Raw genomic sequence first — 22,575 nt, forward strand, 5'->3', positions numbered from 1 at the left:
CTTGCAAATTTACGAGGAAATAATTTTCGTCGTAAATCTTCGTTGTTACTGATACGTTTTCTTGTAGTGATACTTAACTAAAACAAGTAAAATTAGAGAAGCAAACACACATAAAAAAGAGACATCATATTTGGATATATTTAAATATATAATTTTAAATATATTACATTCTTGATGATTTTAAAATTACTTAAAAAGAAACTAAATTATTAAAAAATTAATATACAAATAAAACTAAAGCAAATATTTTGTAACGTCAAAATAATTAATGAATAAAAAATATATTATGTTAATAAAATAGATTTTTGAATTTAAAGACTTCTAATTCATGTAATATTACAAAATTCAAAATTTGTTTATTACAATTAACATTTTACCCTTAGATATATTAAAATAATATTCTAGATCGACATTCAATTGTCAGTTTTCAACTATTACACGTAAAAAATATTATTAAGTACGTTTTTTTTTGAAAAGAGGGTTTTATATTTTAAATAGGTTATTAGAGTACTTTTTCTTTTCGTGAATTTATTCGTGATGAGATTCCGATCTTTTAAACTAAGATAATTTATGTTCTATACATAATTATATATTTTTTTACATAACTCTAAATCTCGTACTTGATTCTTCATATTTTGTTAGTTAATTGTGTTACATATAATAGAAATACTTACTTCAAACTAAAAATATAAAAAAAAACAAATTTTAAAGTTATTTATATATAATTTAATATACAAAAATTCACATACAAATAAAAATGATAAATACTCCCTCTGTTTCTGAAAGTAGGATTTTCTACATTTATTTTTTGTTCCAAAATGATAGATTTTCTAAAATTTTAAGGTACTTTTAGTAAATAATGTTGAAAAATTGTATACTTTTAAGAAACATTAATTGAAATATTTGAATTGGTTGAATACTATTGGTTGATATTTATTGGAAAATGTATAGAAAATAAATATTAAATTCAATTGTAAAAAATTAATTTTTTCTTAATATATGTGAATACTCTAGAAAATTCTTCTTTTGGGAACAGAGGGAGTATAACAAATTTAAATATATTTTCTGCGCGTAGCACGGAGAAAGGATCTAGTAACCTATAAAGAGTCTTCGTTCTTCTTTGATTTGTTATCTTATTAATGAGTCTTTTGATTTGGGACAGATTTTTGAACCGGGTTTGAAGTGGGATAGAAGACTGGATGGGATTATGGTTATTATGAACCGTTTAATTTTTTGTACTTTACATGTTTTTATTTGAAAACAAAAAAAAAATTGAAATATTAACCAATGAAAACAAAAAGTGAAAAGGGAATTTCCTTTTTCTTTGACCAAACTAAGCCGGAGAAGGAAAACACAAAACTGACCAGGAGCAGGAAAAAAAACCTAAAGAATGCTCTCTATATAAAGAGATTATAATTTGCTTTTACTAAAACAAAAGTTTCTCTCGAGGCTCCCTGGTTTTGAAAAAAAAAGCTTGAAACATGAGAATCCTCCGCAGGGATTTTGTTCGTGATGGACCAGGAAGCGCTAAACTGATGGCAGAGGACTCGGATGATCTCTGGTTTACTTATAACTTGATTGCCCCCGGCGATAGTGTAATGGCTGTCACATCGAGAAAGGTTCTGAGAGAGAGAGGAAATTCTAAACGTGTAGACTCTGAACGTGTTGACTCTAAACGTGAAGACTCTGACTCTGATCAACGTGTTGACTCCAAAAAACCTGTAGGCTCTAAAAAACGTGGTGACTCTAAAAATCGTTTAGACGCTGAGCTTGACGACTCTAAACCTCTAGTGTCTGAACGTCTGACACTGAAGCTAGAAGTACAAGTTGAGGAGGTAAACTATGACAAAGACGGTGGTGTTTTGCGCATACTTGGGACGAATATCCTTGAGAACGAGCACGTACCGCTTGGTGCATACCATAGTTTGGAGCTCGTGCTGAAACGACGTTTCCTATTGAGGAAAAAAATATGGGATTCATTGGCTATTGATACACTCAACCAGGCAAAACATCATAATTCCAGTTCTGATTTAGCTGTAGTTCTAATGCAAGAAGGACATGCACAAATCTTCCTTGTCGGCAAAAGTGTGGGAGCACCAATAGAAACATCAATCCCTAATCGTAAGCATGCTGGTTACGAGGCTGCGTTGAAGAAATTCTTTGAGAACGTTGTGCGTGCCTTTGTGAAACACGTTGACTTCAATGTCGTTCGGTGTGTAGTGATCGCAAGTCCTGGCTTTACGAAGGATCAGTTTCATCGCCACTTGTTGTTGGAAGCAGAGAGAAGACAGTTGAAACCTATTACTGAGAACAAATCACGTATACTTCTGGTGCATGCAAACTCCGGATATAGGCATAGCCTTGGAGAGGTTCTGAGTGACCCCAAAGTGATGAAGATGATCCAAGATACAAAAGCATCGAAAGAGGTGAACGCTCTCAGGGATTTCTTCACCATGTTCGAAAAGGATCCATATCGGGCATGCTACGGACCGAAGCAAGTGGAGTTTGCTCATGAACAAAAGGCAATCCAAACACTTCTCATTACAGATGAGCTGTTCAAAAATTCTGACGTGAAAGAAAGGAAGAAGTATGTGGATTTTGTGGAGTCGGTGAAAAAATTAGGAGGAGAGGCTTTTATATTTTCTTCGATGCATGTTTCAGGTGAACAACTGGCAATGCATACTGGAATTGCAGCTCTTCTCAGGTTCCCTTTACCAGGTCTCGATGACGTTGAGATGTAACGATATTCTCGATTTTAGAAAACAATAGGCCTAGTTATAGTACTAGAATAAGGGAGTTTGATCTAGCTCGAATTTTTTTTAATTCTGTTTTACAAAATTAGATATTATATTGAAACCGTTTCTGTTATGGCTTAAATTGATTTGAATTTGATTCATTCAGTTCTTGAGTTCCAAATGTTTTCTCATTTTGTGGACGAACAGTGCTTAGAGATTCAAAAGATTTGTTTACTTGATACAATCTCAATGATATATAACTATGTTTTGGTTTCGCTCGCACGATATTGTTGAAAAAAATATTTTGAAAATTATCTAGTTTACATATAGATACACCACTTTATAATACTGTATTTAACTAAATCATATAAGTATAATGGTTACTGGAAATAACGTTTATAACTAAAATCAAACTATATTCCTTATTTCAGTTTGGTGTAGGTCAGTTTAATCAGATTTTTGTCATATTAAAAAATTTAAACACTAAAACCAAAAAAGAATAGGATAAACGGAAACCTACAAATAAGTGGTGGATGGTATTGGACTTTGTCTTGGAATATAATCTAAGAGACCCATTTGCCTCTTAAAATAAATCTAATGTCTTAGAACTGTTTTTACTTTTATTTTCCTATTGCTAATTGGTTTAAGAGCACCAACCGACTCATAATGGGTTTAGAAAGTCCAAATTCTATTACAAAAAAAAAACTCCAAAACCAAAACCAACTAAATCTACATCAAATAGAACCCAAATACATCAAAAATAAAGTCTAATACACTTAAGGACGTGGTTAGACTATGGATGGGCCATGGTGGTCGATCATTTATCTTCATGGACCGATAAGGTCTTTTTCAGCCAAATTCTTCCTAGGCGCTCGTCCATAACTTGAACAAAGTGTTGAAATTCTTCCTGATAAGCATTGAGACATGCACATATTGTTGGCCCAACCAAGGAAATAAGTGGAACGAGATTATCCTCTTTTTGGGCCGAAAGAATCTTGTTTTGTCCATCTTCAATTCTAGTCTGATCCGGCACCTTCTTGACTTGATTGGTTTGTTCCTCAAGCCCGCTTGCACGAGGAAACTGATATCCATAGGTCAGACTGAGCTCAAACATGTTGCTCCTCATCTCCTCTCTGTTTACGTCCCGTTGGTTGCACCTTTATCTCCATGCGCAAGTTCGTCCAGTTCACCGTCGATGATTCAATCAGCTCGTCCTCTCAAACTCGTCCAATTGGTTGGCAGCTTTCTTGTTCAAGTCGTTTCCAAGCCGTATCAAGATTCATTTCTCTATCTCGGTCCGGAACCTCATGATCATCCCAATAAGACTTTGAAACCGTCCTTTTAGCTTAGCTAATCCTTTCACTGGACTCCATGCAGTTTGGAACTAATCGAGCTGACCAGGATCGTATCACAAGGAGTAATGCTATAAGTGAAGAAGTTCAGATGATAGATAGGACTATAACATGGAAACTTGTAGACAAACCCATAAACAAAAGTAACATATTTTGAAGCGGTTATATTGTATCAAGAGAGATGCATATAGACGTATAATAAAGTACAAAGAAAGGTTCACCATGAATGGTTTAAAGCAAAGTACAAAGAGTTTGGAATTAGACCAAACCACAATTAAAAGGAAGTGTTGAAGGTAACTGAGTTTAGTAAATGGGTGAACTTAACTATTATTGAAATAAAAACACCAAGTCTAAGTAAGAAATACAGTAACCGAATATATAATTTTGAATATGGTCTCCAAAATTTAGGACCTGCTCTACGAGGAACAACTAGAAATTATCGTATAATAACTATAGCACTGAACATATGTCTTGGTGTATCTAGACTCACAGACTTGTTCTTCTTCCTCGATTCTAATTGTACCTCGGGTTAGGGATATAACCGAGAGAGGAAGAAGAAGAGTGAACCTCTGGTGATGCATTATGTAATCACATTGATTGTAGTGGATTGGTTGAGAAACCGTTTCTCTCCCCGGTGATGTATAGCGGCTTCACCACATTGGAGAAGTGCGGTGAACACCGGATAAACAAAATCTCGTGTGTTTATATTTTTTTTTGCTTGACTCTGTGATTGATTAGATTCGTTTAGGCTTGAGATGATTATTGAGTTAAGCCAAAATTACAGGATGAATCCTCAACAGTATGTAGTTCGAAAAGGTGGAGTAACATGTGCTGAGAGTTTGTTTGACTTATGAAGCTACAAGTATCTCCATGGCGTCTTTTGGGAGGATGGTATTTTCAAGAAAAACACAATGAAATCAGGATCGGTCATGGGCATAATTCAGCCAAACATTGGTTTATGACTCAAAAATTTTGTGTATTAAAATTATTACTAAATCATCTACGGTTCTCAAAATCTTAGTGCCGGTCGGAGGAAATAGAGTTCTTGAAGTGTGATATTACCGTTTTAAATTGGTTGGTTCGTTTCTACCGAACCGGGTCCATACTGATACATTCTTCTTTTTCAGGTTTCTGTAAATCTTTTTGCAATATTGGTTTTACATTTTACTTAATAAATTATAATTCAAGGTTTTTCTTTTTTAAACACTATAATATAAAACGTTTAAAAGATAGAAACTGAAATTTGCAGTGATAGAAAAGTTGGAGAAGAATGAAGAAAGACCATATCTTCACTCCTCATCTCTCAACACATAGTTCTTGAACTCTTTATTAATCTTACATAAAACTAAAAAAGAAGCAAATCACCCTTCCATAAATCCCTTGAGATTCAAATCCGAGGGTCCACCTTCCGCCGCCGCATCAACGGCCAGCGTCTTCCACCTCGCCGCATTCCTTCTCATCTCCTCCGCGTCTTCCCCATCTCCCATCACCTTCTCCAGACACCGTCTCAACTCATCTCCATCCACATGTCCTTCCTCCCCTTCCTTCACTCTCACTCCAATCCCCCACACATCCTCCACAAGCTTAGCAGTCGTGCACTGATCCGCGAACTGCGGAAACGCCACCACGGGAACACCGTTCTCTAAGCTCTCGAGAGTCGAGTTCCAACCGCAATGAGTCACAAAACACCCCACCGAGGGATGCGCCAAAACCGCCGTCTGAGAGCACCACCCCACCACCAGACCTTTATCATCTCCTCTGATCAAGTCCACGAAACAACTCTTCTTCTCTTCAGCTTTCGTCTCCTTCACCACCCATAAGAACGGTCTTCCCGTGGCCAACACGCCGCTAGTGAGCGCCTCCATGTGTTTCTCCCACAAACCGTCCCCGTGCGAGCCTAAGGACACGTAAATCACCGACTTCTCGGCCTTCGAGTCTAGCCACTTGATGTAGTCCTCGTCCGATGATCTGAAAAGATCGGCTTTACCATCGTCGGAAGAGGAAACCAACGGTCCGACCGGAATCATTCTGAGTTTCTCGACGGAGGTTAACGCGTCCGGTTCCAGTTCGGAGAAAGTGTTCACCAAGACTTTGGGGTTCGACTCCGAGTCCAGAGCTTCGATGTGTTCTCTCAGCGTTACAAGAGCGGACGGTAACACATTCGACGGCTGGAGAAACGAAGGGAGGTCTCGGGTGGAGAAGGGTGGCAGTTTCGGTAGTTTAATCGGTTCTTTGTCGAAGAGGTGGCTGTGAGAGGCGTTGAAGTAGTAGTAGTAGATGTCGAGTACAGTGGCGGGCTCAATCCAGAGAAGCGTGGTCGGGAGGTGAAACTCACGCGCTACGGTAGAAGCCCAAGGGACGAGCACCGAGTAGATAACGCCGGTAATTGGGTGTTTGGCGGCGTTTCCGTCGAGGTTGGCTCTGATGAGGTCACTCAGGGCGTCTGAGCCACGACGTTTGAACTCGGACATGTAGTTCTTCTGGTCCTCGAAGGACTTGGGACCTTCGTCGAATCCGTCGGAGAACCAAGCGTAGGACAAGCCTTCGGTGGAAGGTGGCTCGCCCATACGACGGAGGGCTGAGATGGTGGTCGCGTATGTGATGGTTGCTCCGTGGTGGATGAGGCGGTTGGCTAGTTTCAGCGCGGGGTTTATGTGGCCTTGGGCTGGGAAAGTTACAATCAAGTAGTGAGGACGATGACTACAACCGTTAACCGAGTTGGCCATTTTTAGTGTTTTGAGGATGTCGAAGTTTTAAGGGGAATGAACACACGAAAGGCTTTTATAGATAACTAAAACATTCACACTCTATTTATAGCAAAACAATGATATATAGTTAATCAATGATTAAGTATAAAAAACGGTAAAGGATTATGACTAACTAATTGATCATCTTTACACTGTTCTGTCTCCGACACAAAGATGGTTGATCTAAGCTATGACATTGCGAGTATTGTCCCAAAGTAGAACTGATGAGGCCGAGGAAATTTCAGAAAAAGAAAGCTTACAAGTAGTGGCATCATCTTCTGCCATCCCTAGGAAAAGAGCCAAATCACGGATGGTAATTGTGGAGTAGGCAGACAACAAAAGCTGAAACATCCTTTTTGTGTAAACATCTTCAAACAAAACCAAACACAGCTACATAAGTTTGTCAGCTTAGTTCAAGATAGCTAATGGTATCATCATAATACATACCTGAGAAAGCAGCAACCATATCTTTAGCATCTTGACTCCAATCAAAACCCCGGATAGCTTCATGTACACCAGCATAGTCACGTGTCCAGAGCTTCTGACCAATCCTCCAAGCAGCAGCAACTTCAGGCTTGCTCTCCTTCACACTTGCAGGTATTGTTTTCCATAGGAAACGTGCACTATCACTGCATTATTTTTTATCATCCAAACAAGCACAATAACACACAAAAAAAAACATATAAACAAAGAAGGAAATTAATTTAAACAGACCAATCGTCAAGGTAGAAGTAACCGAGAAGATGGATTGCGTAAGGCCAGTCATCATGGAATGAGATTCCTTCGGCAGCAACCTATCATTGAAGGAAGGATTATCATTGAAACCCTAGCGAACACCAAAGAAACAGTGATAACGAGAGAAAAAATTGGGACCTGAAGCATGAGAGTATCGCAGATGTCGGCGATTTTATCAAAGGATTTGACGGCTAAAGCATCGGTAACAGGAGAGAGATCCATTACTGGTTTACTCTTGGAGATTGGCGAGGGGGGGGGGGGGGGGGACGATCGATAGTTCTTCACAAACTCACTGTAAGGAAAAAAAAAAAAGACAATTTGTTCTGCGGTTATAGGTTTTATTTATTCAAAACCTTTTCAATACGGTTAGTTTAAACCGATCCTAATTCAATTTAAACCACGCCAAAAAGTTGAACCAATACCATGGCGTGGGTATAGAAAATACGGTTTGCATATACCAATTCTTGCTGTGTCGGGTCATGATCCTGGTTCAACAGAAGCAAGAGAAACCATACGAGCTGGCATTGATGGACACCTTCTTGGAGAAACACATGAATCATGACCAACTTGCAAAGGTCATCAGAGATATCAAAAGAAATATATGGCTCGACATTCTCAATATCATTAGGCTTTTCTATTTGTATTCTCATCCAACTCTAGTTTCTTCTGAAATAAGCTTTCCTAGCACTAAATATCTCTAACATTATCTATCTATCTATGATTCAGAATCCATAAATCGGATTTCAAGGAAAAGGGAGCTCTGTATGCAAAACCATCTTCAGTACCTCATCATCAGGCTCTAGTTTTATTGACAAATCTCCCCAAAAAAACTTAAAATGTTTTTATGACCGAGCCTACAAAGATGAAAATACTATTTCATTAAAAAGGTAAAAACCATTTGTACCCATTTTCAATAAACAAATAAATATTACAAAACGATTTTTTTATTTATTTTGGAAAAAGAATACTCAAAACCTTTTTCAAAATTTTTGTTTTCGAACTTTTTTCCTTACACCCCTTTTCCAAAAATATTTTATTAAAATTATTATTATTAATTTAATACTTTAGATTTTAAATTCTAAATCTTATTCCCAAAACCTAAATCCACGTATTTCGAAATCGAAACTCTAATTTGGAACACTTTGGAACTTGAAAAAAACTGATGTTCAAAAGATCAAGAAAAGCAAGTACTTGAAGCCGGTGTCCATCGACACTAGCATTGGTGTCGGTCGACACCCTGTGTGAGCAAGTAAACCTGATGTGTTTTAGTAAAGTTTCAAGAATTACAATTTGACCTAGAAATTTTCTTTATTAGTGATGTTCATTTAGCAGCCGCTGCGGCTGAAGTTGCGTTATATTCGTTTGGTTATTGTTCGTTTTGCAAAAGCAGTCGCAACCACAGATTGTTGTTCGTTTCATAGACGTATGTTAATGCTGACGCTGGAAGTAGGCTAAGTGTTGTTCGTTTGTCAAAAGTTGCGGCTATTTTCATTTAATTCATAATTTATTTTTATAACTGTATTTAAATAAATAATAGGATAATTCTTTCAAACAGACCATTTTTAAGTTTTTGTCACAAAAAGAACATTCAATGAAAAAATGACCAAAATAGGTTTTAGTAAAGAAGCAAAAAACTCTTATACCCTAGATATATAAATATAAATTAAAAAATAATATTTTTATAGGTTCAAATTATATGGTTTCAAATTTCATTTTTTAAAAACGTTTTTTTCCAAAATATTTTTATTTATATTTTTATTTTTTATTAAATTCGAAAATCTTTTCTGAGACTATTAAAAAAAATTTAATTTTAAAAAATTTTAAACCCTACCCCAAAACTCCACCCCTTAAACACTAAACCCTAATGTCTAGATTAGTTAACCATAGGGGTATAAATGTATATTTATCTATTTAATAAAACATTTTGGTCATTTTGATTCTTATGGGCTATATTTGTGACAAAAAAATTTTTAAAACTATCTAAAAGTGTTTCTCTAAATACTATGTAGTTTAAATATATTTACATCCATAAAATATTATAATAATTAATAATATTTTTTTTTGTCAAATATATAAATATAACAACATTTTTGTCATAAAACATAAGCTAAATTTAAACAAAAATAATATATCAAAATATTTATCTCAAAACAAAAGCTAAATAATACATAAGTCTTAAATAAATAAAACAAATATTAAATGATAGTCAAAGTTATAAGCAAATAAAAACCAAGTCATTAACTAAAATATTTAATACGGTAAACTGTATCTACTATATTCATTTGTGATGTTCTTATCACCGGTCGACTCATATACGATATGTCCACCACCACCACCATCATCATTATCACCTTCTTCTTCATCGCCATCATTATCACCTTCTTCTCCTTCTCCTACTCCATCATCATCACTTTGACATTGCACAAAATTACAATCTTTCCGATGTGAATCACATATGAAGTTGTGTAGAGCCATTATCGATGTTACCAACTTAATCCATTTGACCAGACCATATTTTGATGCTTACGATTCAAAATCTTCCATTTTGCTTTCCATACTCGAAATGTCCTCTCAAACAGTGATCTTAGACCTTAATGCTTTTGGTTAAACAACTCCTGGGCACTAACTGGTGATCCTCCTCTAGCAAACTGACCAAGATGATATCGCATACTACGATGCGGACCAAGATACCCTATCCTGGTCAGATATCCGCGGTCAACTAGATAATACTTTCCAGGAGGAGGATGTGGGAAAGAAGCCTCATTTCTCGCACAATGAGTAAAGACCTTTGTATCATGTGCTCTACCAGGTACACCGAGATATGCATATATGAAATTTATATCAAAGTTATATATAGCAAGAACATTCATCGTAGGATCTTACTTTCTTCATTTATATGCTTTTGCATTTTGACTTGGAGGAACGACACATGAGTTCCATCAAGTGCTCCAATACAATCTTTGAAATAAGGCCAATATCGATCATCATTCTTCAAAACATGATTTACTCTTGCAAACTCGTCTTATTGTGGTTTTGTGCATCCTCTGCAAACTTGAGAAGATCACTTAAGAGATCTTCAAGCTTTCTTTTTACAGTATCCAATGACCGTGATACCTTTCATCTATATCCCTCATAGTCTTATCCTGATCAACCACCTCAAGAAACATCACAAAAAATTCCTCAATGTAGACATTGTGAGACTCTTGTAATCCATATCGCTCAGTTAGCATCTTACACAAAGCTTTAAAAGTTCGTTGATTCATTCGAAAAATGTTATAACATTGCTGATCAGATTCATACATAAGTTGTTGAACATGACGCAATCATGCTCTTTGATCTGTTCTATGACTCAATCTCTCAGTATTAACGACATCAAACAAGCCAAGTTCATCATCATAATCACCATCCTCATCTTCCAGTATCAATCTTTCAACCATCTACAAAACATTGAATACATCATCATCAAAAACAGATTATCAAAATGCTATAACATGCACACACTATAAAAATATTGAGTGTCAAAACATAACACCAACAATACAAGGATTACTAAGACAGTGAAGTCATAAGACATATTCGTTTTAACACAACATCAAAACATTAGTTACACATCATATATATATTATTACACAAGACATATTTGTTTTAACACAACACCAAAACATTAGTTACACACAATATATAAAGACAGTTCAATGGCATCAACAAACCATAAAAACAATTATAAACAAGGATCAAGACATATTTATATAAACTATAAAAATGAATCAAAGATCAAGCCACAAAATGCATAGTTTCATAAAATCACAAACTATATAGCGATACCAAAAATTCCAACAAGTTCCATACTAGTTCCAGCAAGGCATAGTTTCATACAAAGATGCCAAAAGTTCCAACAAGTTCCATCAAGTGCAAACAAGATCAGGCCAAGATCACAAAAGGGTTTAGACTCCAACTAACTCAAACTCACAAACTAGTTAATTATCACGTTTATCTTGGTCCTAAGCTCTAGAAACTTAATCTTATCTTCAGCTATTTTAAACGTTATAATGCCCCTTCGGCTCCCTTCACTATCTATAAAAAGTCCAATTGCTGCTTCGGGCAATAGAGACCAATGTCTCACTCTAGGCAATGCATTCTATATCTCTAACACACATTCTCAACAGTAGTGGCATGTTCACGCTCCGACATCCGTTCCGCTATCCTATTCTTCACCTCAAGAGGTTCAGTCCGTTTTACACAAGCGTCTACAGACATATATTTCTATTTACGTTTTTTTTTGCTCTTGAACTTCTAGCTTGAGTTTGTTTCTGAGTTTCTGTCTGAGCTTGTGGCTAAGTTTATGTCTCGAGTGCTTGAGTCTCTGTTGCTGGAATATCAACAGAATCAGCTTCGTCACCATCATCTCTACCCACTCTAGAATTCAAACTTGCTTCTCCATGTTGAGCGTTCCTTCTTTCAGGTCCAATTACTACCACACCATAAAGTTTCTCTTCAAACATATCCATATTAGCAATCTCTTTGCATACGGATTTTCTAAGCCCATACCACTCCTATATAACAAAAAGAAACAGAAGTAAGTCAGTAGCATCAGTAGTAGACAAAGCCTAAACATCTCACTATTACTGTGTTCCCATTTTTAAGCAACTGGAACTAATTCAAAACAGTTATATAAAGCTTTATTTCATCATCTCTTAAACTAACAACACTGAAAAGTGAGCAGTTGCAATTAATAAAGCATAAGTAACAAATGTGAAGACAAATCAGAGCATCACAATAGCAGAAAAATCAAACAAAGAAGACAATTCAATCAGTACTATGTAATAAGAGCTGGAACACTTGAACTAAACTTGCACAGAGGAAGTATAGCAGGTCTAAAAATACACATAAGAGAGATAAGTGAAATTGACCTTTTCGCGTTCATTCCACCAATTATCTGACATCTCAATCCTTTCCATCTTATCAAACCCAAGCCATTTCTATTGTGAGTCATCTTCTTAAACTTGGTGTATTTTTTCCTACAGTTGTCTTACTTGTTCTGGTAAATCTTCCAATTGGGATATCCTCTATTAAACCTCTCTTCAAACGCCTCCATGGTGTTATGTTTCCCTATTTTATTCATTGATGTACTCGTTCTATTTCTTTTTTTTCTCTCCTCCATCTAAAGTTGAAAACAAACCAAGTTTTCTTAAGAAGCCAATTCTAAAACACACCAAACTTAGTGCCAAATTAATCATTAAATCATAAAAAATGAACAAAGACATAATCTGTTTACCAACTAAAACCAACCAAAGCTTAATCACAACTGCCTCAAGTGTCTCAGGGAATGTAGCAACAAACAATTATAAAAACAAAGCAGGACACAGACCATAAAGCATAAACAAACAAATATTTACCAAATAGAACCAATGAATACTTGTCTTCATTACTATCTAAAGTACAAAGACATTTCACAAATTAAGTAAGTAAAAGAAGTGACAAGCTAGTAAACTAAACAATTGAAATAGGTAAGTCAGTAAGAACTCAGAAGAATTTAAAGAAGCAAAGATGTACCAATGAAGAAGTCAATTAGAAGCCATAAATATTAACAGATCAAACAAGAAAACCCATCAAAAATCAAACCTTAAAACATAAAAAAATCGCAAATCAGAGAAACCAACAAACATCTGAATCTCAAATACAACATATTCTAGTTTAAAGACACATCATAACACAAAATCAGTCAATGATCTTAAAGAGTTCATCAGTTCCTACAAAACAACAGACCTCGAGAACAGCAGCAGACTGAGAAAGCTGGAGAGGAACAGCGGCAGTTTGAGCAAGCTGGAGAAGAACATCGGCAGTCTGAGGAAGCTTGAGAGGAACAACGGCAGTCTGATCAATCTGGAGAGGCTTCTCAACGGCTTTACACAAACCTAAGCATCAACAAAAACAGAAACAACCCATAAGACCTTACAAGTTCAACAAATCAAAGAAACCCATCAAACATCATACCTCAAAACTCGAGAGAGTGAGCTTGAGAGGGTCGTCGGGAGAGTGAGCTTCAGAGGGTCATCGAGAGAGTGAGCTTGAGAGGGTTGAGACTCGAGAGAGTGAACTTGATAGGGTCATCGAGAGAGTGAGCTTGAGAGGGTCATCGAGAGAGATACAACTTCCATAGGTCGAGACTCGAGAGTGAGAGCCTGAGAGGATAACCCAAAAATCTGAGATGAGAGAGATCGAAGGCTGCAACGATGGAGAAGATGCTGCGTCGATGGAGAAGAGGCTGCGTCTAATTTAGGAATTAGGGTTAAATAATAAAATATTTTGAGGGCAAATGTGTAAATTACGTTTCTAACGCAGAACACAGAATTTTAGTCGCATACGCTTTTAAAATCAGCGTTCAAATTTTATCGCCACAGCCGCATGTACCGGCGTCAATCAAACGAACAAGCTTTATGTAAAATATAGCCGCAGCTCCAGGTAGTTGTGTCTGCCAAACGAACATCACTATTTACAAATGAGTCTCAGACATTTTTTAACCTATATTAACTATTATAAAAACTGTTGTTTAGGCTACGCTTTATTTTATCTTATAGATCTTTAGAAAGACAAGTAAGAACTTCTTTAGAGAAAAAAATCGGGAAAAGTGTCAATTTCAACCCAACAATTTCGGTCGTGCCAAATACAACCCGAATAAATAGTCAGTGCCACATACGACCTCAACTCAATTATAATTCAAAAAAACTACCTGAACTTCTTAAAATATGCATAAATCTACATTGACTCTACCAGAAGTTAGTCAACCGTTGACAAGCTAAAACGACGTTATTTTGATCTAATTTTTTTTAAAAAAATATGTTCATTTCGGGATGAAAAAGACGTAGTTTTAGCTTGTTAACGATTGACAAACTCATGTTAGAGTCAATGTAGATTTATGCACGTTTTAAGAAATTCGGATAGTTTTTTTGAATTATAATTGAGTTGAAGTTGTATTTGGCATATTTGTTCAGGTTGTATTTGGCACGACTGAAATTGTTGGGGTTGAAATTGGCATTTTTCCCGAAAAAAATCAGCCTCTTTAATTTTTTACTTTTATTTATTAATACAGTTTATTCCGATTATGATTTGTGTTTCATTGGAATGTTAGATTTAGGGTTTCAAAGAAATGATGCATTGTTAGACTGAATTGGTAGAGTTATTTTATATTTTGGTTGTTCTTATTGCTAGATTTGGATTGACAACCTGAAATCTAGATCATAGGAGATAATTGGTAGAAACAAAAGTGTTATTGATTGCATGAATTAATCATGAATGAGCTAAATATATATTTGCGAAAAAAAATTGTTTAGGGATTTATTGAACTTAACATGATCTTAATGCTTATCTTAACTGGTTAAAAATTTAGGATATATATACACTATATAAATATATAATCTTTCCGCAACCAAAGTTAATTGATTTGATTTTAGTTCTTTGAGATCTATAATTATTCTTCATAAACCCTTAACAGTTAATTTCTCTACAATTTTGATTTACTTGTGAATTTCCTTTAGTATAGCGTATTTCTTAATCGCTTACTGCTAGTTACTTGCTTACTACTTACTTGTCTAGTTTAATTCGAAACCAGAAATCTAATTTGTGATATGAGTTTGAATACTATCCCTAAGTAGTACATTGCACCTCTGAATTGCAGAGCTGCTCATTCCCTAAGTATCACATGTCAATAGAGCCCTTTGCGATCATATTTTAGCAAGTTGCATATAACAAGAAGTGGTTGTTAAAATGTTTACTACATATGTTTGTTTGTGATCTTTGTGTCTTCGTAATTTGAAGCGTTAGATTCGGTTGTTTATATTTTAAAAGCAGGAAATAGATTTATTGACCTCGAGAATGTACAATGGAAACATAGCAAAAAAAGAAACAAATATTTAGAATCAAAGAGAGGAAACTGCAACAAGCAGACACATAATCATATGGGATGTTTATTGTTTTTCATTAGACTCTTGACCTCCTGCACTCAGGAGGGAATCCTCTAGGGAACCTTTTGAGATCAGAGCAATAATTATAGATCATGAAGTATTTCTGCACCCATCTGAGTCTCCTCCTGCCATATGCATTGAGCTCATTTGCCGTTTGCAATTCACTATCACTTAAAGAAGTCTTGAATTTGGGATCACATCCTGAAGAGACAGTGCAAGCCGCAGCGTTGAATCCTCTGTAGTAAGCTGTGAAAGGAGCCTTGGACCAGTCAGTTTTTACCAGACCGCCTCTTGTAGCCCAATCATCTGCATTCCACAGACTCGAGTAGATCCTCATTGGTTGGTTCTTTGGGAAAGGAACACCAAGCTTCTCTGCATTGTTGAACACTCTTATAGGCAAATTGTCCACCAAGAATCTGCACAGAGAGAAGAGCAACAACAACAAAAAGTCAAGATCTCTTTTGTAGTGTCATTGCATCTAGAAACAAAGTGTTGAAGTGAGAGATGGATGGAATCTTTACATGATGTGTTGTGGTCTCCAGACAATAGAGTAAGTGTGGAAGTTCTTGGTTGGGTCGAACCAGAGATAGAACTGTTGTTCTCTGTTGCCTTTCCCTTGAGCAAAGACATTGGTGTGAAGAACATAAGGCTTACCTGTCTCATTCCCTAGAAACTCGAAATCTATCTCATCATGCGTTGCTCCTTGTGACGACAACTGCAAATTTTATTGACAACATTTAGAAAGAATTTATTCAAATTTTTGTAACAGTGTAAGTTTCGAGAACGTACGTAGTAAGTAGTGACGGTGCCGGCTGAGTTACCGGCGACGAGTTTAAGCTGCATATCGATACGTCCGAATAGATACTCTTTCTTGGATTTGAACCCCGACCCGGAAACCCGGTCCAGAGACAGAGACAACATGTTTCCTCCGTTGAAGATTTTCCCCCTGTGGTCACATTCATATAAAATCAGATTATATGATATATACACTTCTCTTATATATACATCACTGCGTATCCAGTCATTCTCAAAGCAAAAAAAATCATCAAGAAAAAGTATAGTTTTCCCAAAAGTTAAACTACTAGTTTTTGTTTCTGTTATCATTACTTCATGGCGTTTTTTCCAGTAGTCTCCAATAGTTTTTGTCTATCATGAGTTTTTATTTCTGTATTTTATATGTTTATAATCACTTACGTGTGTATATATCATATAATCTGATTTTATATGAATGTGAAAGATGACTAATAAAAGTATATTATTTCTGTATTAGGATGGAAACTGGAGAACCGTCACTACCAAAAAAAGCTAGAGCTGGATATCTGCAATGGACATCTCAAGAGAGTCAATTGTTGATGCGCCTTCTAGTTGATGGTATCAGGCGGGGATGGCGTGATTCAAATGGCTCCATGACCAAAACAACAGTCGAGGCGAAGATATTACCGGTTCTAAACAAACAGCTTCGATGCAATAAGAGTTACAAGCATTACACAAATCGAATGAAATCTTTGAGAAAAGAATATAATGGTTATGCTGAGCTTTTGCGATGTAGCTCTGGTTTTGGCTGGGACCCTATCACAAAACGATTCACAGCTCCAGATGAAGTATGGAAAGAATATTTTAAGGTAATTTTTGTAACTCCTCTTCAAAGTTTTATTAACTTTTTAAATTTTTGTTTTTAAAAAAGTTTCACTTTGATATTTCATATTTTCACCAGGGACATCCAAACTCTGAAAATATGCGGGACAACACTTTTGAAGATTTTGAAGACTTACAAATCATTTTTGAAAGTGCTACAGCAAGGGGAAACAACTCATTTGGACTCGGTGATGATGCAAATGCTGAAGCTTTTGAAGTTGAGAATGATTTTCAAGAAAAAGAAGATGAGATTCATACAGAGAATGTCATTGAAACCAATGAAACCACACGTAGAGCTTCTAAAGAAAAGTTGCCTTCTAGGAAGAGAGTGAAACCCAATGGTGATGGAGATGCATCAGGGTCAATTAATCCTGGTGATCGTTCTGAAAAGGTGCTAACTGAAATGATTGGAGTGAGCACTAATATCATGAACCTTATGCAACAAAGAGAAGAAAGACATCAAAAAGAAGCTGAAGAAAAAGAAGCTGAAAAGAGAAAGAATAATGTATGGGATGCAATCAAAGAGATTCCTGACTTGGAACAGGATATATGCTATGATGCAGTAACTAAAATTCATACGTTGAATATGAAAGACGTATTTCTTAGGATGAAGGTTGAAGAACGCTTGGGTTGGATCCGACGTAATGTTTAGGATATTATTTTAGGCTTTAGCTATGCATTTAATTTGATTTGAATAATCGTGCTACTAGCAGTAGTCTTTCTAGTTTTTATTTGAAATAATGTCTTTTGTTTTCTTCCAATAATAAAAAGTCTAGCTTTTTTATGTGTCATACTTGATCAATTTGATATCCTTCATGTGGTTTTAAGTATTTTGTGTTAAAAAAACTATTTAAATATAAGTGATTGCAGAAAAGTTCACATGGAGAGGGAAAGAGAAACATACGCAGCATGAAATCATATTTGCAAGTAAACAACATTTGTCGTAGTATGACATTGTGTTCTCTTGATAAATTCCTGGTGTTATTTCTTTAATATAAAATCCTTTGATTTGTTATCATACTATCCCCTAAAAATAGTGTTGGTTGTAGATGTAGTCAACAATATCATACTAGCCCTTGAAAATAGTTTTTATTGTAGTCAACTAATAGCATATAATCCCTACAAAATAGTACTTACTTCAATTTTAAAATTTAGAATTTAACGTTACATATTTCCTATATAACCCATATATCAAAGTCAAAAATTAAAAGTAAAAGAGAACCTCAAAAACCAAATTTCAGTTTTTTAAAGATTCATTTTATAATCCTTGGTTATTTTTTCATGGATCAAAATTTCCACGAAGAAGAAGACATCTTGATGGATATCGATCAAACAAATAATGATGATTTTGATGCAAGCCTATTTCTTATGGTGGTGATGGTTGCTATCGGAGCTCAGTTTCAAAACTCAAGAAAGCGTATCATGGGTCAACATTTCATTGAACGTCCACTTCGTCGACCAGTCACAAACCTTGGAGAACAATACATACAAAAGGTATTAAAAGAAGATTCTAAACATTTTCGGGTGTTGTACCGTATGTTTCCAGATGTATTTCTGAAGTTATCCAGTATTCTGAGAGAGAAAGCTGGTTTACAAGACACGAGATTCATATCTGTCGAAGAGATGCTTGCAATTTTCATGCTTACTGTTGGGCAAAATTCACGATATTGCTCAGTAAAGGATACATTTAAAAGGTCCAAGTTTGCAATAAGCACTAGCTTTAATCGTGTTTTGAAAGCTTTACTTGTCATAGCTCCAAGCCAAATGGTGAAACCAAATGGTTTAGTTCCTATGAAAATTAGAGAAAGTACACGATTCTATCCATATTTTAAGGTACATTATTTCATTTTTTATTAAATTTTTCTGCTATTTCATCTTTGTTATTTTTTTTAAAAAAATGTGATTTAACCTTTCTTTTTAATTTATTTCAGAATTGTGTAGGGGCGCTAGATGGTACACATATACCTGCAAGGGTAGTTGGACGAGAGGTGGCAAGTTATCGTAACCGAAAAGGAACAATATCACAAAATGTGTTAGCTGTATGTAACTTTGATTTGGAGTTCATATATGTTCTTAGTGGATGGGAAGGTTCAGCACACGATTCAAAAGTATTAAATGACGCTTTAACTAGAAGAACAAACAATTTCCAAGTACCAGAAGGTAAAAATTTACAATTTATTTATAAATTATATGTCTAACCATTATTAATATTTATCTTTTATACATTTTAGGTAAATTCTATCTAGTTGATTGTGGCTTTGCAAATCGAGTCAATTTTTTGGCTCCATTTCGTGGTGTTCGATACCATCTACAAGAATGGACTGGCCAAGGACGTGATCCTAGCACTGCATCCGAATTATTCAATCTTCGTCATGCTAGTTTGAGAAATGTGATCGAAAGGATATTTGGAATGTTTAAATCGAGGTTTGCGATCTTTAAATCTGCACCTCCTTTTTCTTACAAAAAACAAGCTGGATTAGTATTAGCATGTGCAGCGTTGCATAACTTCCTTCGTAAAGAATGCCGATCAGATGTTGCTGAATTTCCTGCTGAAGAAGACACTCAACAATCTGCAACGACTACGAATCAAGTTGTTCAAGAGCCTTTAGGAACACAAGAGCAAGATAGAGAAAATGCAAATACTTGGAGAAAGACTATAGCAGAAGATATGTGGAGAGATGCTACGAGTTAAGATGATCCATAGATTTTATTTATTAGTTTTATGATTTTATAATAAAATTGCTACACTCAATAAAATATTGTAGTACTTATTATTATTTTTCTTTCAGTTTTAATATTAATAAATATTTTATTCGTGAAATTTTTAAAATATACATTTCAACAGTTTTAGTATTCTATCAAATTTATGTATACTCCTTTAAAATCCATCATAAAAAGAATTGGATGAATGCATTAAAATCTCATCAATTCTTTTAAAATACTGCAGAAGCTTTTACTTATGAATTCATTCAAATTCAATTACATTCCTGGATCCAATACCACCCCCTTAATCTACGTTGAAATGGATCACCAAAACCGTTGTCTTTTAAATTCTTTATGTATTAAAATGATATTTTAGATTTTTACACAATAATATTGCTTGTTTTTTATGGTTTAGTTTTAATTATTTTATAATTTTATTTATTTTCCAATAAAACTACAAATCATATTTTACATTATAATATGTATTTTAATATTAAAATAATAACATGCATTAATTAAAATTTAAATATTAACCTCACAAAAACTTTTTATAACATCCTTCTTTAAATTATAGAGGAAAATTTATAATTACATAAAATTTGAAAGTTTAGTAGGCATAGCATACCGCTTGGATATATATCGAGTCTTCGGATTTTCATATTTTTGAAATTTTGTGCTCAATCTCATACGCTCCATTCAAGTTGTGTATATTAGTCTATATTTTGGTCGGATTCAACTAATACTTCTTCAGTTTCGGATAATTTCGTAACTTTGTATGAGACATATTTTGGATCCATGCTCTTTTAGATTTGTTTAATACTTCTTTAGATTTAGATTTTGACATATTGGATCAAAATGATTATAAAACTGAATATGTGAAATATTCTTATTTAAATTTCAATTACTTATTGTGGATACTAATTTTGATTTTCAGATTCAGTTTTTTTTAGTTTTGAATTCTACTGGGTATCGATATACACAAAATACGTCTAAGCACTTTTAAAACTCGGATCGGATGCAAATTCATATTGTTCGATTTGAATTTAGTTCGTATTTCGGATACATCTACAAATCCCAAATAAATATTTTATTTAAGGAAGGGGATAATAAATCATTGTGTATAGTGATAAACGAGGACAAATGTTTATGGAGAACCATAAATGATTAGGTCCTGCCTCTTGTTTCAGGCTCTAATTACGGATTTCCCATTCTGCAGATTGGTAGAGCTTTCCCATGCATTATAATTGAAATCAATCAAACCCATTGTTCTGTATTGAACTCTCTCTTTTCTTATAAAAAGGTTATAATGAAATGAGAAAGTGGACAAAACTAAAAGGCAAATAAATAATGGGAGTGACAAGCTGGCATGGAAATGGCGTCTCTCTGTACTTTGGTTTAAATCCTGTCTAAGTTTTGCCACGTATCACTTCCCTCGTACCTTCTTCACGTGTGACTGTGCCGTAAGGTTGTCTTCGGTCTCTATCTTCCAGCCCGCATGGGCATGCCCATCAAGTAAAACTTCTCATAAGGCTGGTTTTTTTTGCTAAGCATGTTAATGTCATAAGGCTGATTGTATATTCAAGAATAGAACGATACTCACTTCACATTTCAAAACAAATGTATTGAGAAAATACAAAAGGAAATATAATTAGCGTCTTATATATGGCCTTAATCAAACATTTATTTAAATTTCCGTTTTTTTTTTTTTACTTTTCCGTTTAGCAGTCTATTTTTTTCATTTTAGTAGGTAACATTTCATAGGTTTGTTGAATAAACATCAAGTATACACAAAAAAAAAAACACGATATCTCATGCTTTCGATTCGAGCTGTGAAGCCATTGATAAATTGTAAATTGTAGGCGAGTATTAATTCATTAGAGCATATAAAATTTCATGCATGACCGGTGGATTTTGTTTGAATGTGTGCATTTAAAGAGGCAACACATTCTGGTTATTAAAAAATATTTTGTGGAATTTTAAAAGTATATGGTTCCTGAAATAAATAAATGAATAGATAGCTGGCAAATAGAGGAATATGGATATGGTGGTGTGGTCCAATCAAACCTTCTCAGCTCCAAATGCATGCAGATTCATGGAATTGGCAAGTCATTCGCATAGTATGTGTATGTATAGAGAGATACATGATCACATCAAATATTTTTTTTTTGGGATCACCGGTGTTATACAAAGACATTGTATATTTAAAGTATTGTTATTGGCCTTATTTCACCAAACTTTTAATCTTTAAAAATAAAAAATGTAAAAATATTATTTAAAATTAGTGGTATTGAATCTATGAGTTTCAAATGTATTTTGAAATCACTATTAGAAATATTTAGCAAAAAAAAACTATTATTAGAAATATACCAAATAGTAAATTTGACGTATTTTGGTAGAACTTATCAATTACAATATCAAAATCTAAGTTATTTTTTTAGATAAGATTTTAAAATGTTTTAATTCAAATCTCAATTTTCATAATGAATTTAAATTATCTAACAATCATTATTTTCTTTTAAAAAATTTCAAATGTTATATTGAATATAATTTCCTTGTAATAACTCAATTTTATTATTATTTTTAAAAATTTATATCTTATTCATATTAATAGATTACAATTAAATGATTTATGTAATATATAATATATTCTACCAATAATATTTTTTATCAGGATCGGATCCAATATGTTCAAATAGAATAATTGAAC

At 34.5% G+C, this 22,575-nt stretch overlaps 5 protein-coding genes across 5 annotated transcripts; 2 read left to right on the top strand and 3 right to left on the bottom strand.

Annotated features, from left to right (window-relative positions):
* The first annotated feature begins 717 nt into the window (after positions 1-717).
* Positions 718-4,308, top strand: LOC125577285 (protein PELOTA 1-like). Its single transcript, XM_048738589.1, has one exon. It carries the CDS (start codon positions 1,482-1,484, stop codon positions 2,739-2,741), a length of 1,260 nt encoding a protein of 419 aa, XP_048594546.1. The 5' UTR covers positions 718-1,481; the 3' UTR covers positions 2,742-4,308.
* Positions 4,309-5,315: 1,007 nt separating this feature from the next.
* On the bottom strand, positions 5,316-6,931 carry LOC106397231 (UDP-glycosyltransferase 75C1-like). The gene has a single exon (XM_013837817.3). It carries the CDS (start codon positions 6,811-6,813, stop codon positions 5,449-5,451), a length of 1,365 nt encoding a protein of 454 aa, XP_013693271.2. The 5' UTR covers positions 6,814-6,931; the 3' UTR covers positions 5,316-5,448.
* Positions 6,931-7,879, bottom strand: LOC106397232 (COP9 signalosome complex subunit 8-like). Its single transcript, XM_048738590.1, has 4 exons — positions 7,708-7,879; positions 7,549-7,628; positions 7,282-7,463; positions 6,931-7,202 (listed from the first exon to the last, which is right to left on the bottom strand). The coding sequence occupies exons 1-4, from the start codon at positions 7,789-7,791 to the stop codon at positions 7,018-7,020; spliced, it is 531 nt and encodes a 176-aa protein (XP_048594547.1). The 5' UTR covers positions 7,792-7,879; the 3' UTR covers positions 6,931-7,017.
* Positions 7,880-15,366: 7,487 nt separating this feature from the next.
* LOC125576915 (xyloglucan endotransglucosylase/hydrolase protein 15-like) lies at positions 15,367-16,642 on the bottom strand. Its single transcript, XM_048737443.1, has 4 exons — positions 16,638-16,642; positions 16,320-16,539; positions 16,052-16,245; positions 15,367-15,946 (listed from the first exon to the last, which is right to left on the bottom strand). Exons 1-4 carry the CDS (start codon positions 16,640-16,642, stop codon positions 15,547-15,549), a joined length of 819 nt encoding a protein of 272 aa, XP_048593400.1. The 3' UTR covers positions 15,367-15,546.
* Positions 16,557-17,949, top strand: LOC111212337 (uncharacterized protein At2g29880). Its single transcript, XM_022713852.2, has 2 exons — positions 16,557-17,152; positions 17,245-17,949. Exons 1-2 carry the CDS (start codon positions 16,802-16,804, stop codon positions 17,815-17,817), a joined length of 924 nt encoding a protein of 307 aa, XP_022569573.2. The 5' UTR covers positions 16,557-16,801; the 3' UTR covers positions 17,818-17,949.
* Positions 17,950-22,575: the final 4,626 nt, after the last annotated feature.

The sequence above is a fragment of the Brassica napus genome, chromosome A8 (assembly GCF_020379485.1).
Source record: "Brassica napus cultivar Da-Ae chromosome A8, Da-Ae, whole genome shotgun sequence".
In the NCBI taxonomy this organism is placed as follows: domain Eukaryota; kingdom Viridiplantae; phylum Streptophyta; class Magnoliopsida; order Brassicales; family Brassicaceae; genus Brassica; species Brassica napus.